Source organism: Clytia hemisphaerica, unplaced genomic scaffold, assembly GCF_902728285.1.
Source record: "Clytia hemisphaerica strain Z4C2 unplaced genomic scaffold, Clytia hemisphaerica genome assembly, whole genome shotgun sequence".
Taxonomy (NCBI): domain Eukaryota; kingdom Metazoa; phylum Cnidaria; class Hydrozoa; order Leptothecata; family Clytiidae; genus Clytia; species Clytia hemisphaerica.
The window spans coordinates 1-16,787 of NW_027104493.1; the positions used below are offsets into that span (position 1 = coordinate 1).

A 16,787-nucleotide genomic window follows, 5' to 3' on the forward strand; every position below is an offset into this window, starting at 1 on the left:
TTTTTTTGGGGTCTAAAATTCGGTTGCGCCGTGACGGAAAATCATAATTTCTAAATAAAATTGAACAAAGCAGAATTTTTTCAGTTTTTAAATGTTTACAATATTAGACTTATAGGACTGTTGAGAATCACTAAAAGAATTCACTCTAAAACACCAAGGTAATTTTTTAGTGTACTTTAAAGTTTGCGTTGCGCCGTGACGGAAAATCCAGGTTGGCGTTTTAAAATTATCTTTTCTCCAAAACTTGTTCATCAATCAACTTGATGTTTATATGACATGTTCAAACAAGTCATCTGGTAATATTTAGCTGCTAAAATTTAATTTTAGACTTAGTCATACCTTAGAAATAGACAAGGGAAAAATACTAACAGATTTTTTTTCGAAAATGTTTCATTCTCATTTTTTTCCAAAAAGGTCCATATTTTTTAAACAGTGCTAATTTTTCAGTATATGATTTTTGATCTTCGAAAATACATGCCTTGGGAAATATTTAATAATTGTTTTGATGGCAATATGTTGAAATTCGATGAGAATAATATATTATTCATATTTGTGATTTTCATTGTTTCATCAAATTTTAAGCCAAAATGGGCCATTTATTGACCTTTCAAGAACCAATATCTTTCCAACACAGCCACAAAACCCCATGATGTTATATATCATTGAAAGCGAAATTTTTAATAGATTCTGAATATCTAATTTTTAAAATCCACAATTTTGTTGGGTGAGAGCTATAGTGCTTTAAGTAGTTTTTTCAACAGCTGGGACGAGCTTTTTGCTTATTGCTAGAGGCTTCTTCAATGTTTGGGGAAGGTAAGTCTGTAAAAGTTATTTGTTTTTCGGTGGAAAAAAGTGTTTAAAAAAGCATTTTTTGTGCTCAAGGTTTATTTTTCTTCGCAAATTTTTGTCTTCAATCTTAAATAGATGAACGAGTATTTGACTGATGCTTATGATTTTTTCATAGAACATAGTAAAACTATTCAGGAACTTAGACCTTTTTACAGAATTTCAAAAAATCTGTTAGTTCTGGAGATATATTGAAAAGTTTAGACATGGGTAGTTTGCGTTCGTGTTTCGCGTTCCCAAACCAAACGCACGTGTGTTGAATCACTGATTGAAAAAGGATTATTCCTCTGCTCTCTGCCAGGTGTAGTTAATCGATATAATCGATAATCTTGAGTAATCGATAAATAATCAATAGGTAATCAGACCTTCAAAAAATCTTGAGTATCGATCAGCAATCGATTATTTCCAAGCTATTGATTACTTATCAAACACATATTGACTACATACAACCTGTCGATTACTTATCAATCATGCAGTTACATCAAAATGCCTCGAAAATGTCAATATGAAAATTGCGTAATCAGAGAACGTATGTCTCGCTCATTATAAAAAGGCAGACAAAAACTTTCAATAATTGGATTGTAACATCGAGTTAAGTCTCTTTTGTTAAGTCACCAGGGGTAAACAAAACAGACTTTGATAGATTTATCGTTCGTTTCAACTTGACGATTCGTTTAAAACTCAGCCTCCTAAATATTTGGGGTAGGTAAAATATGTACAAAGAAATTCATACTTTTCCAACCCGGCCAATCTTTAAAAAAGAAGCGAACAATAAAATGTAATTACCCTTTCAAAATAAACCTCTTCGGTGGCGAGCGTAGTCTACTCTGACGTAATTGTAAAATTTATGTAATGGGAGTTTGACATAGTAATGTAATGTTGTTTGGGGAATTATGAAGTTCTCTGGGATTCCGATTGCATTTATTCAGGTTGATTTTTTATGACTTCTAATGGTACTTTTTCTAACGAGTTTAATTACTCTGTTCTCACACTTATGTCTTTTTTTTTCGCGTCCTTTCCCGTGATTACTTTTATTTATATTTTTAAAGACAGGTAAGAAGTCATATTGATGTAACTGTCATGTATCGATTGTTAACAATCATCGATTACTTATCGTTCATGCATCGATTACTTATCAATTATTTACTTATCTTCAATCACGTATCGTTATCGATTATATATCGATCGTGACCGACTATTGACTACATTACCGGCCCTTTTTACGCCGGCCCTTATTCCACCAACAAGCCCAAAAATAACGCTAATAAAGTCTGCACTGCTGTTCCCCTCAGGCAAAATCGTCGATTCTGTAGAGGTCACGAAATTGCCGAGTACAGACATCGAAAAAAAAAATTCAAAATGGCTGCCGAGCGAGCACTGACAAAAACAAAAAATCAGGAGTTTTCAATTGCCTACTACAGCAGAATAAGACAGAGAAATGCAGTAAAATAAAAAGTAAACAAACCTTGAACCTTTTGTTTGTCAAAATAAAGAAAATATTATAGCTGCAGTAATTTTTATATTCAGAAATAAATCCATTTTCCACCAGACCTACAACAACCACCAGCAAGGTTTCAAACCACGCTGCGGCATTACTGGCAATGAATTCTGACTTAAAAATGTTGGTCCAGTTCCCTGGAAAGGGTATGATTACACTTCCAAATGACTTCTCTTCTCACAAATCCAAAAAGATAGGCTATAAAACCAACAGGGGGGTCAATTTTTTTTACAACAAGCCGTCAGATCAAACTTTATAAAGATCAACCATGTAAATGTCACTTGTTTTTGTGATATTTGAATAATATTGAAACCTTTTTGCCTATACTTGGTTCTTCAAAACCATTTCCCTTTCCCGCAGCAGGCTTTAAAGTTCATGTTGACCCCCGTTTTTTTTGCGCGGTAATCTAGAAAGGCCTTTAGTGCGGTATAAACAAATGATTTCATTGGTTTAAAAAAGGCAAAACATCAAGCTATATCACGTGATCAGAATCATGATCGGAGTGAACGGAAGCCGTGGTCATACGTCATATGATATTTTCGCGCGTTTTAATTCGGCAAAGTTTAGTAAACTCGACCACTATCAATATTTTGATTTTTCAAGCGGGGATTTCTGTAGAATGATAAAATATGGCTTGGCTGGAATGGACACCATAACAGCAGTGTCCGGCGTAAAAAGGGCCAAGATAAGGTGTTTAATGAAGTAAAGAAAATTTCTGGAATTCGCCAAATCTCATACCGATCGTATTACTTTGAATAAACGCCCGCTTACGAATTAATAATGCTCCTGCGAAAAGGCAAACCATTCAATAACGCCCCTTCTCTAAATAAAACGGTAACTTTGTTGTTTTTTTAACTTTTTTTTGTTCAGCCTTTCATAGGGTTTGAGAATGCTTCAGCCGAAATTTACTGTATGTTTATAAAAAAATGAGTGTAGTAGCTTTTCTAGGCCCTATGCTACCAGGGGATTGGATTTAATTCAAAAGTACAATCGAGATCAGCGAAAAATGTTGCTTTTAATTTCGCAAAAATGGCGAAAATTCGAGAAATCGAGAAATTTAATCTTGCAAAGGCGAAAGTTAATCCAAATAAAGTACCACTCCCTAAAATCTGATAAATAATCAATCATGAATCGATAGTTGATCGATTAACTATTTGATCGATACGTAATCAATATCAAAAGCTCTGTGATCGATAGCCGGTCGATTTTTAATTGATACTTAATTTAATCGAAGTTTAATCGATCTATAATCGATAAACAATCGATGACAAAATTAATCGATAAATAATCGAGCTTTGAAAAAAATTTGAATGACTGCCATGACCAATAACCAATAAATAACCAATCAGTTAACAGTTGGGTGTTTAAGATAAAAACAGCAATTATTGCTCTTTTCAGCAACTATTGCTGAAAACAGCAATTTTTTTAACGATGAAATGTTGAGTCAGCAGAAATCTGCTGTCCTTACAAGGGTTAAGATGTCAGAGGTGTTTGAAAAATGTAAAATTATATAGAGGGAAAGGTTTTTCAGATCTTAAAGTCATTTTTTCAATATTTCATTGCTCAATAACACGAAAAGTTCTGAAATGATATGTAAAAAGATCCTGCATCAATGTGGAAACACAGCTAGGAGGAGAAAACAGAAATCAGTTGAAAACAAAACTAAACCAGGCACAGTGGGCCTACTTATCGCGAGGGTGTCAAATACCACGTGTTAAACAATAAAATCAACTTTTCAAAAACGGCAATAATTGCCGAAAACTGCAATTTTCATTTACTTTTTTTACTTTTCTACTGATTCAGCATGTTATCATTGAAAAAATTGCAGTTTTCGGCAATAGTTGCCGAAAAGAGAAATAATTGCCGTTTTTATCTGAAACACCCAGCTGTTAACTGATTGGTTATCTATTGGTTGTTGATAAATAAGTCTACCATTTTTAGCGCAATCCAAAGATTGAGCCGAGAATGCTCGCAGAACGCCCATGAGCTCCTGCGCGGGTGAAAAACTTTAATCTGTTAATCATCTTAGCTCAAGAAAAGAGTACGCAAAGCGATTCTAGCTTTACGATAGTGCTGCGGATCATCAGTGGATAGTATTCAATTATCATTATCTCTTTATTTTCATTCTTAGAACTTTTGCAAAAAAAAGGAAAAATAGAAAAGTTGTATTTTTTACTGCTCTATTCACATACTGAATTTGAAAGATCTTTTATGTGGCGTTTTTTTTGCAAACTTCAAAAAAGTGATTTTTGTCCCGCTTTCTATTTCTATTTCTATAAATGAATCCAAATTTTCCCAGATATACTAAAAAAATAATAATAAAAAATACAATTTAAAAGAAAAATAAAAAAGAAGAAAAAATATTCAGACTCTGCAAGAGAAATCTCAAAAATGAATTTTGCAAGAAGATTAAGGCTAAAATTCCTAGCACAAAAGATAGTTGAGATTTAGAGTATTATGAGGTGGTTGTGACCAGGAAAGGTTTTAAAACGACTTTATGCCAAAAATAGTATCAAATGTATGCATATATTTTGTGGGACTTTGGCTGAAGTGCTTGCATGCAGTATAGGGTACAAAGTCCAAATATGCATTCAGTGAAAATTCCAAGCACTTTTTTGTGGCCGTTATACGGCCAAAATACTCAATTTTGAATTGGGTTTCAAAACTCAATATTTAGAGAATTTGTATTTTGTGTACAAAACTGTCAAAAAGATGAAGATAGTGAGCAAAATCAAAATGTATTCTTTCTATGATGATTGAAAATAAATTCAATTCAATACATTTCTTTCTATTTTCGCAAATGCAATGCTTAATCCTTGAAAATAAACACTTCATAAGCCTTGAGGGGTTTCATAAAAGATTTTGGTTATTTTCGAAAGCCAAAACTCAAGTTCTAAGTCAAAAAACGGCCAGTGACCAGAGTGCTTGGAATTTTGCCTGGCATTTTCAGTATTTTTTGTTCAAAGAGTAAGGTCTATACAGTAATGTGAATAAAGTTTGATTGATAACCCTGGGTTGAAGTATCAAAACAAACTTGTTATAAAGAGATTCAATAGCAAATGAAAATACATTCTAGAAATCAACAATTCCGTGACTCGACCACTCGTTCTAAGTTAGAGCCAATGAGGGTAACTAATTACAGTATTCCAGCTCAGAAATCTTTTTAATGATAACATCATCTTATTGATTTGTCTTTTACAACACAGCATTTACAAGGGACAAGTTTGTTTATCCCCTTTGGACTGGCTGAGGAGTATGTGGAGTTCCGTAGCTTTGTGTACTTTGTCTAATTCTGCCATAGCAAAAATGTGCTGCAAAACTTCTAAAGGGGTAACAGGCATCTGCATAAATTTTGATGGCTGTGTAGGCTGTCAAAGAAGGAGACTGTTTGTTTGGGCTTTCAAAACCACTGGAACAATCTAAAAGGAACATCACAAAGTAACATTTGGCATGGAATGAACTTCTCTGAAATTATGTTTCTAATGAAGATTTCTTTATGTTTACACGTGTGTAAACATAAAAAACCTACATAGTTTGGCAAGTTTGAGTTTTAGCTTCCTTGTTCCCTATTCAAAGAAATAGTTCCCATCAGTGATTCCGACCTTATACTATTATTCCCTAACTCTAAAAATGGTTTCTCGAAATTAGATGAGGGATTTCAATATTAGACCAATTTACAGTATCAATTATAGTGTCAACAGTGTCTTGCAAAAGGTATATTGATTCAATTAACTAGGGGTAGGGGGTAAAAGTCGGCATCTTCAGATCTTCTTCGCCTGGTGTTTTTTCTGTTCCATACAATGATAGAAGACAAAAAAATTTTTTTTTCAATTTTATGCATTTTTGACGAATTCCAGCCCAAAAAACTGTCCGGGGGTCTTTTTTACCGAAAAATCAGCTTTTTTGAGGTTTATTCTTCATATCTCTTCCAAAACTTGCTCAAACTCTTTGTAACTTTGCAAAATGATTTGATATGATGAAAGTAATGTTAACAATTTAAGCATTTTAACAATTTTTCTTACAATAAAAGGGCTATTACAGCAAAAAAATTTCAATTTTTTCTCAAAATTTACAAGAATTATATTAAAAAAATGCTTTATAGTAGGGTGGGGCGTCAAATGTCAAAGTCAGAAAATTCAAGATGTAGTGTTTTTTATGAAAACTTAACGTACTTTGAGGCATTCTGCACAATTTTTAAGGTCAGAAGTCCAAGATTGGCCGAACCCCCCTGGGGGTACTGATTCGCACTACAGGCAAAAATTTGGAAAAATGGCATTTTCTGGCCTTTTCAGGCCTGTAAATATGTCAAAACTATTGCAAATCTTTTTTTTTTTCACTTGCTGTACTAAATTTTATGAAGAAACAACAAAATAATCATATTGGATTGAAAATTGTGCCCGTTGGAGCCCTAAACGAGCTGTTTTAAGCCAATTTTGGGTAGCAAAATGCTTTTTAAACTAATTGATTCACGCATCTGAAATTTTCAGAGATGGAAGTCTTCAATAAAGTCTTTAAGCAAAATTTAAAGATTTTCACTTTTTTCAAAAAATCAAATGGCGTCTTCAAAAATCGCTTTTTAGAAGATAAAAAAACGTTTTTATCAAAAAATAGCATTTTTAAGGCAAGATTCTACAAACTGAGTTTAAATGCTGATTGAATTTTTTTTTGCAGTGATAGTACTCTGGAGATACTCCAGGGAAATAAAAATCATTTGGGTCTGGGATGTGTCTATGTCCCCCATTATGGAAATAAAATCCCTGCTAAGAGCTATTTTTCATGCAAAAATCCAAATTTGGACTGAAAAAATCTCTTAAATGACAATATACATGGGCCTGAATTTTCTTGCAGTGATAGTATTCTCGAAATAATGCAGGAAAATCAAAGTCGTCTGGGCTTGGGATTTGGGTATATCCACCATTTTGGAATTTAAATTCCTGCTAAAATGCAATATTTCAATCAAAAATCCAATTTTTGACTGGAAAAATCTTAAAAATGGCAATAGACATGAACCTAAAATCTTTTTGCAGTGATAGTCTCTTCTGGAAATACTCCAGGAAAATGAAAATACAAAGCCTGTTAAGTACTAGGTACAAATTTGTATTAAATTTCATATTGACAGGCTGCATCATTTGAGGCGTGCGATAGCACGCGCACACCTCCACACACACCTAAAATGTCTGAGGAGTGCGATCGATCACACCCCATAAAGTAAGTTTCACAACTGAAAGTTGTGCATAGCACTCCTTATCACACGCCTAAATTACTAAAATTAAGATTTTAGGAGTGTGATTGACCACACGCCTGAAATTTTCAAATGATGCAGCCTGTATTGATCACCCAGCCGGACACTATGCAACTCTGCATTTTATGCAAAAACAGGGCACTAATTGTGGGTAAAATAATGGACCAGCAAATATATGTGACAAAGGAAACTCAGTATAATATAACTGAAATTTCAAGAAACATAATTTTTAACCTTTTAGATCTTCTTCCTGATGTTTTGGATCAGCGCCCAAATGAAAGTGATAGTCTGGATACAGTCATCATTGTGGATAATGTACCAGTTGTTGGTCCAGATCGTCTAGAGAAACTGAAAACAATTATACGAAAAGTCTTTTCTAAGTTTGGTAATGTTGTAAATGAATACTATCCAGAAGAAAATGGAAAAACCAAAGGGTAAGACATTTTCATATTTTTTTAAACATCCATGTCAATTTTTTTGGTTCAGTACTTGCATGTTCAGAGATTTATAAATTTCTTGAAACAAATATAATATATGAGTTAGAAATTTGAAAAAACAAAGTCTTTCTAAAGCGATTTTGCATCCCAATATTAGAAGGCAGCGCATGTGTATTTTTCGATTCAAATATCCCGTCATATCTTAAAACTTAAAGTTAAACAATAATTTACAGCTTGGATATCCAGGCTAGTAAACAATTAGTGGGCACAAACCTACCATTTGTTGGTAAAAAGTGACAAGTGGCAAAATCTTTTGCTAACAAATTTTCTCATGTAAGGTTGGACACTCCAATGCAAAGAGTCTAAAATTGGTCCCTTATTGAACTATTTTAGAAAACGTTTTATTTCATTGATAAAAAATATAGATCGAGCCTTAGTGGATGAAACTTCTTTCTTTTTTAGCTACATATTCTTGGAATTCTCAAATTCATCAGATGCAAGCAATGCAATCAAAACTGCAAATGGGTATAAGTTGGACAAAAGCCATACATTTGTTGTTAACTCCTTCTCAGATTTTGACAAGTAAGTATAATTTAAATAAAAATTTCATTATTCTTGACTTAAGCATCAGTGATGATCAAAGTTATCCCTGTCATAAAACAAAATGTTGAGAACACAGGTCAGGCTGAGATGCTAGATTTGCCAAATTATGTTAACATAAGATCTCTGACAAACTGGTGACATTTCTGTCTCTTTTGAGACTGACAAATTGGATGTGAAGCATTGATGATGATCAAAGTTATCACTGTCATAAGACTAAGTGTTGAGAACGCACGTCAGACTGAGATGCTAGATTTGCCAAATATGAATTATGTTGTAAAATTGATACACATAATCAAAACGAAATGTCACCAGCCTTGCATTACTTCCGTTTCCCTTATTTAGCTTCAATTGTGATGTATGATTTTCTGTTCTCCATTTTTATGTTTTGAACCTTACTTAGCTTAAGAATTCTCAGTTCGAAATACAATAATCAATATCAATGAAGAATTTAGTTATCCCTGCAGGCTTCGGCATATTAGGCGTGCGATCGCACGCGCACGCCTCCGCACACGCCTAAAAGCCTTTTAGGCGTGCAATTTATCACACGCCATAAATCATGAAAACCTAGCGAGGCGTGCGATCAATCGCACATCCAAAAATTTATTCTAGAAATATTTTTTCTGCTTGTTGAAAGAAGATCAAATATTATTTTCTACTTTAATCATAAGAACCAAATAGATGAAAGATAAACTTTCCTTTACTCTTTCAAACTGCTATATGTATACAAAATTTCTTATAAAAAAGTTACTCTAATGGATACACATCTTCTCTCTCCTCTTTCTCTCATACTATGCTTTGGTCTTCAATAAACAAGCCTTTCTCAAAAATAACTTTTGCTGCACGATTTTTCGTCTCTCTAAAACCTTTTAAAATAATCACTTTTGCTGTATGATTTTTCCTCTCTCAAATCTTTTTCCTTCCCTCTCGCATGCTATGTTTATGAGGTCGTTGGTTTATGACAATAAACTAGCTCTTCTTAAAAGTTACTTTTGCTGCATGATTCTTCTTCTCATTTGTTTTCCTAAAGTAAAGTATTCTCCTTCTTGATTATTCAGTGCTCTTTTGGTTTCTGTTTTTGTTTTTCAAATATGAAGATTGATTTCTTCTTTCCTGTTGTCTAGTTTTTATGTAGATAAAAGAAAGATCATTCTTAGGAATTGTTCAAAAGTTTGTGCCTCATCATTGTTAATGATGTTTATAAAATAAAAGAAAAAAACGATCGCACGCGATCGCACGTCTAAAGAAAATGAGGCGTGCCATGATTCGCACGCCTAAATTACTAAAAATTACTATGTAGGCGTGCGATGATCACACGCCTTCTTTTTTCTTATGCCGAAGCCTGTCCCTGTCATAAAGTGAATGTTGAATAATATGACTCTGAGATGTTGTGAAATTTGAACTATCGATTTTTAAAAGTAAGTGTTTCCCTATTTTTATCTGATTTGACTTCAATTTTATGCTTTTCTATTCAACTTCATTCTTATGTTTCAACCCTTTTCTTTGCTTGAGACTTACTCTCGGGTACTTAATAGCCGCCGCCCCCCCCCCCCACTAATTAATTTTTCGAAAATTTTCCACCCAGCACATTCTTATTCCAACCCCCCCCCCCCCCCGCTTATTAATTTTTTGAGAAAATGTTTTTGAAAGTTCCCTTTTTTGTCCTAATTCAGCTGTATTAGCCTCCTTTTCAAAAAATTTCCACTCAAGACATTTTTATTCCAACCCCCCCCCCCCCCATCCCGCTTATTAAGTTTTGAGATTTTTTTTCCAAACCCCCCCCCCCCCGCTTATTCCAACCCCCCACCTATTAGGTACCCGAGAATATGTATCAGGTCAAAGTAAAGTTGCATGCCTTATAAATGTCTGGTTATCGGACGCTGTCCTTCAATAATCAATAATAATCATGATGAAAACAGAGCCTTTCTTGTGAAATAACAGCAGAGTAAGTGCCCATCTTGATCTCTAGAGAACGCTTCCCTGCCTTTCTAGAATATTGCCTGATCAATGAAGAATTTAATTATCCCTGTCATAAAGTGAATGTCGAAAAATATAACTCATGTTACAGATGTTTTCAAATTCAACTAAGGACGTTAAGAAAGTGTCATGTTATAATTTATTCAACTGATGATTATTTCTGATTCTACTTCTGAAACCTACAAATTGAATGATGAAAGTTTCAGAGGCTGCTTATGAAGTTGAATGAATTTTTGAATTGATCCTGTAAAACAGGCATTTCAATTTCACTTGCAAAACAAACCTTTTATCTGGGTTTACTCTGACTAAGCATCAGTGATGATCAAAGTTATCCCTGTCATAAGACTAAGTGTTGAGAACACACGTCAGACTGAGATGCTAGATTTTCCAAATATATTTTGTCATCTACTTCACCTCCACAGATCTTTGACAAAGTGGTGATTATTTCTGGTTCTCTTTTGAAACTTACAAACTAAATAATGAAGGTGTAAAAAGAAGCATCAGTGATGATTAAAGTTATCCCTGTCATAAGACAAGTGTTGAGAACGAAAGTCAGACTGAGATGCTTATTTTCCCAAATTTGATTTGAAAATTTTTGTCTATGAAATTGGGTGGGGCTGAAAAGTTTCAAAATTCTAATGTGTTGAAGGCACCAGAAGAAAATAGATGGATAGAGAAAATTTGGAAATTTGGACGCATGCATCTCAGAAATTTTAAGTTATTGACCTGTTTTTGGCTTGCACTTTCAGATATAAAAATGTTTCGCCGGAATGGAATCCACCAGCTAAAGAAGAATACAAAGAAGTCGTAAGATATTTTCATTTTCAAGGGTTTTTTCAAATGTTATTGTGATGATTTGAACAAGTATTGCAGTTCTTCTGGGATTCTATGACACTAATCTGAAAAATTATCAACCTATATTTGTATCCTCTCACTCTTTCAGTGCAACCTCAAATCGTGGCTCCTGGAACCAGACTCAAACGATCAGTATTCAATAATTTATGCTCAAGGAGATAAAGTTGTTATTCTTCAAAATGGTGCTGCTGCCCCAACTATGAAAAACCAACGTGATGTAAGTTCCCCTCCCTTTCCACTGTCATAGCTAGGTCCAAATTTTAAATTGTGCCACGTTTGCTTCTGTTTTACATAATTTTTTCAAACCTTTGACGTTTGATTCAAATGTTTTCGTTCACATTGTGAAGTAAGATAATAAAGGACCGCTGGCCTTATGCAAAAGATGACAAGAACATGACATGGCTGTCCAGGGCTGTCTAATGATTTGGCACAAATTTACAATTAAGCCGGATCAATCCAGTCAAGTAGTTTAAGATCAGTGGTTTTGCTTTACATTGAAGAGTAGTCAGTTTGAGTGACATCAATCCTCCCCTGAAAAGATAATTGAATAGTTGCTTAGTTGCTTATCTTGTTTAGAAAAAAACCTGTATCCATCTGGTACAAACAAGGCAGTTTGTTCTGTAAGATTGCTTTTCCGTCTAAAGGTTTGAACAGATCGCAATCAGTCATTTCAGAACCCAATTCCTCAATCCCTAGCCATGTTTTCTGTCTTTAAATATCAAGAAATACAGAGAAATGAGCTCTATCAGGAAAATATCTATCATTTTCTTTTGCACGTTCGGCATATTTCGGCATATCTCATAACGGCTTTAAAAGGCTGTGTGTTGATTATATGCTAATTGGCTATGACTTTCTAGAGGATAACTGCATGCTGCATGATATCTGAAACTCAATTCTATTTCTACTTTTACAGAATTGGACTGAAACCACAACTAAATGGTCACCCAAAGGATCTTATCTGGCTACATTTCACAGACAAGGTATTGCTCTATGGGGAGGTCCTGAGTTCGAACGGATACAAAGGTTCAATCACTCCGACGTTCAATTGATGGATTTCTCACCATGTGAGCGCTATATAGTTTCTTACGCTCCCGTACAAGACGCCAATACACAAGAACCTTCTGTAAGTGCTCTCTTTCTTGTACTTTTCATTTGTTAAACGTTTCTTATACTCCAGTACAGGAAGCTAGTATGCACGACCCTTGTAAGTGATCTCTCTCTCTTTCGTCTTTTCAATTTAATAAAGGCTTTATACCACAGTCATGAAATGAAAACTCGTCCCTCAATAAATCTCCACCTGGAAAAGGGTAAACTTTTGCCTTGTAGCCTATTGTTTCTGAGCATTTGTTTTTCAGAGTCTAAAATCTTTTGTATAAATGGATTATTTACCTTAACAGGGAACTTGGAACTTCGCAAATAAGAAGATAAATTTTTTTTCAGGGTATCATTATTTGGGATTCAAAAACTGGAGCTAAAAAGCGTGGTTTCATTGCAACAGGTGGTCACTGGCCTGTCTTCAAGTGAGCATTTTGATGTTTCTTTTTACTTCTTATCAGATCGTGGCATTCGACAAAAGTGAATTGTCTACATTTAAGACGTACTTTTAATTATTTTATAATACTTTAACCGGATTAAATTTCGCGAGATCAAATTTCGCGAGCTAAAAAAATCGCGAAATTTTCTGGATTTAATTTCGCGAGTCAGAGTTTTGAAATATTTCGCGTGGATTTAATTTCGTGAATAAGCCAGAAAACAGCTGAAAATAGCCATTTTTTGCCATAAATGGCGACTTGGAACTAGTTTCTCCGCCAAAAATACAATTTTAAAAGTTTTGTGGTGGATTTAATTTCGCGAATCAGGAATCTCACGCGTGTTCGCGAGTTTTAATTTCGCGAAAATAGCAAAAATTCGCGAAATCGCGAAATTTAATCTCGCGAAAATTAATCCGATTAAAGTAAAAATAAAGGCTAATTAAAAGAGTTTGCATATTCCAAATTCATATTTCATTTCTTCCCACAGATGGAGTAACGATGGTAAATTTGTCGCCCGATCTGGAAATGAAGTTCTCAGTGTTTACGAATCACCTGTTTTTGGACTCTTGGACAAAAAGAGTATCAAAATTCCTGGTATGAAAGACTTCACATGGTCGCCTACTCAGAATATCATAGCCTATTGGGTGCCGGAAGATGATAACGCCCCCGCCCGTGTCTGTTTGATGGAGTTGCCGAGTAGACGAGAGATTCGTGTCAAAAATCTCTTCAATGTGCATGATGTAAGACTGTTTGTTCGGTTTCTGGGCTCTGATAGGCTTTTCTCTTGTTAGGTTTCTGGGCTTGACAGGTTATGCTCTTATGTCTAGACTCGAAAGATTTTACAATTTTAGGTTTTTAGGCTTGATAGGTTTTTCCATATTTCTACATTTTCTAGATTTTTTTGTGAGACTTCACACCAAGACAACATTCACAGACGGTCTTAACTTACGCCAGATTTAAGCTATATACACTTGATTGTTCTGACGAATTCTTATGCTTAATTTGTTTGAATCACTAAATTTTCTGAAGATAAATGCCATAGCCTGCTATAGCGCTGCAAAACCAAAGGTCCAAAACTGTTAAAAGCTGTGTTTTTAACACAACAGTTTGTTTATCTTGAGCAACTTCTTACTTATTCCCATCCATGTTTACTTTCAGTGTAAGATGCATTGGCAAAAGAACGGAGATTTCTTATGCGTCAAAGTTGAGCGGCACACCAAATCTAAAAAGGTATACACTTAACTTGTGAACGCCGTACTCCTTAGGCCCATAATTGGGATGATATGCACCACTGGAGAGTCTTCTGAAAACTTTTACAATATTCCACCCAATACGTCACTTAAACAATAGAAAAAGTGACGTATTGGGTGGAACAAAACAGAAAAGTTGCGAACTTGTGAAGTCATTGCAGTGGTGCATATCATGAATTTAGCTCTTAGCTGGGAGCTACTTTTTTTAACATGAGTATCTCGCAGAACTGAAGCCAAAAGTTCCCTTCATGATTGACCTTGATTAAGCTTTTCAAAGAGTTACTGTTCTTCATGTTTCTGACTACAGTTGACGCTCTCTAATTCGATCTTCAAGGGGATTAGGATCTTCATCGAATAAGGGAGCTTATCGAATAAGGGAGCTTCGTTTATGAGAGTTTCTTGTTGATCGGGACTTTAAATTTCATCGAATAAGGGAGCCTATCGAATAGTAGAACGTCGAATTAGAGAGCGTCAACTGTATTTCTTTTCATTTTTTTCAGGGATTTTATTACAATTTGGAGTTGTTCCGCATGCGGGAGAAGAATATCCCGATTGATACTTTGGAAATTAAAGGTGAATTGAAAACGATACTCTTTGTCTGTCTATCTGTGTGTCTGGAATTTTCTGTCTGTGTTTGCCTCCGATCTGAATATTGAACTCGTGCAAAAACTACTTTGATTAGCTGAATTTCAGTTACTTGACAATTCAAGTTGTGCTTCTTTTGTAAAGCTAAATTTGGGACTAAATAAGATGTGAAGAAAAAAACACTATTCTAGCGGGTATTGTAATTCCAAGTAAGTTGTTATCCCCTTGGAGTTCGTAATAACTGAATAATTATCCATTTTGTTCTGTTTCAGATACAATCCAAGCGTTCGAATGGGAACCGAACGGTAATAAATTTGGCGTTATCCACGGTGAAAGTCCGCGCATTTGTGCAAGCTTCTACGAGTTGGAGAAAACGACGCTTGGACATGCTAATCTGTTGAAAACACTCGAAAAGAAAACATGTAACACTATTTCATGGTGCCCAGCTGGCCAATTTTGCGTCCTTGCTGGCCTTCGTAGGTAAGACTTCGAAACTTGACTGACGCACTTCTCTCCTGCTATCTGAACCCATATAAGCAGCATAAAGATTTGTCATTGTTCTAATCTGGGCGTCTAACTTTCGGCAAGTTTTTTCTCGTGTATTACGTATCGCTAAGATCTTTTATAGCTGACCCTTCTTCTATTGCACTTTAATGCTTTGTGACTAGATACGAACCTTCCTACGAACTAATTGCATTTATTTTTACTATAGCATGAACGGAGTATTCGAATTCGTAGACACAGCAGATATGACGACTATGAACATGGGTGAGCATTACATGGCTACTGACGTCGAATGGGATCCAACTGGACGTTACCTGATGACTGGTGTATCCTGGTGGGCACACAAAGTGGACAACGGATATTTTATTTGGTCTTTCCAAGGAAAAATCTTGCAGCGTCATCCCCTCGATCAATTCTGTAACTTCAGCTGGCGGCCACGGCCTGAATCGTTACTTTCGGAAAAAGAGTTAAGCAAAATCAAGAAGGAGTTAAAGAAATACCAGAAGCAATTCGAACAAAAGGATAAGTTATCTCAATCCAAAGCATCCAAGGAATTGATTGACAAGCGTCGCAACTTGTTCAACGAATTCGAAGAGTTCCGTGCCCGCCACCGTGCCACTTTCGAGGAGTACAAATCCGACAGATTGGCACTCCGTGAAGGTATTACTTCTTTACTCCCTACAATCCCTGCTTTTATACACAATGACGTACAGATTATGTAACTTACCGACGGCGACAATGTTTGAAATTGAAGAAGCGATTCCTTTCGTGCAAGTCAAATGTCTTCTTTCATAATGTGTTAAACGTGTAACCAATGAAGTGCAAGCCCGAAGGGCTAGAAGCGAATTTCTAAACTTTGTCAGGCAAGAAAAAGTGAAGCCGTATTTTCGACGACGGATGTGATCTAGTCTAGATCGAGCGATTCCTTTGTTTCGTGTGATATTTTTTTTCGAAATTTAGCGGTAAATTTTAGTTTCAATCTGGCATTTGTGCAAAATTTAGGGTGTAACCTAACAGAAGTTAGATGATGTAATTTTAAAACTTTTTTTCTAGGTATGGATTCAGAAGAGGAAAGCGGGGACCAGCTTGAAGAGAAAATTGAATTTTTTATCCGTGAAGAAACTGAAGTCATTGCAAAGAAGAAAAGCGAGTAATCAACTCCACGCAGTACCTCGAAAATTTGTTGTCGGCGACAAAAAGTGGTATCAATTGGGTCCCCAACCGCTTATACCACACATCGTGAAAAATTACATTAGACTTTAGAAATTATATCTTTAAATTATTTTTTCCTTTTTATTTGTATGTTAAGAATATGAAGGGAACTGGCACGAGGCGATTCTCGTGTTTCTGTTTGTTTTTTGAATGTAGTGCTCGGATTCATTTCACATTGAAGTGGTTCCTATGGAAACCGTGGAAAAGGCGATATCTCATCTGTTGGAAAATATATCATACACTTGGAAA

General features: G+C 35.1%; 1 protein-coding gene and 2 non-coding genes across 3 annotated transcripts; all 3 read left to right on the forward strand.

Moving 5' to 3' along the window:
- Nucleotides 1-7,827: 7,827 nt before the first annotated feature.
- Nucleotides 7,828-16,787, forward strand: LOC136821602 (eukaryotic translation initiation factor 3 subunit B-like; the record flags this gene model as incomplete). Its single annotated transcript, XM_067077820.1, is given in 12 exon segments — nt 7,828-8,020; nt 8,486-8,605; nt 11,350-11,407; nt 11,544-11,672; nt 12,369-12,578; nt 12,896-12,975; nt 13,475-13,727; nt 14,146-14,217; nt 14,738-14,810; nt 15,095-15,302; nt 15,535-15,986; nt 16,380-16,787. Coding segments are annotated over 12 exon segments (1,949 nt in total), but the record flags the coding sequence as incomplete, so codon positions are not given.
- On the forward strand, nt 8,646-8,719 carry LOC136821609 (small nucleolar RNA R38). Its single transcript, XR_010848777.1, has one exon. It is a non-coding gene; the product is annotated as a small nucleolar RNA R38 (small nucleolar RNA).
- On the forward strand, nt 10,908-10,981 carry LOC136821608 (small nucleolar RNA R38). Its single transcript, XR_010848776.1, has one exon. It is a non-coding gene; the product is annotated as a small nucleolar RNA R38 (small nucleolar RNA).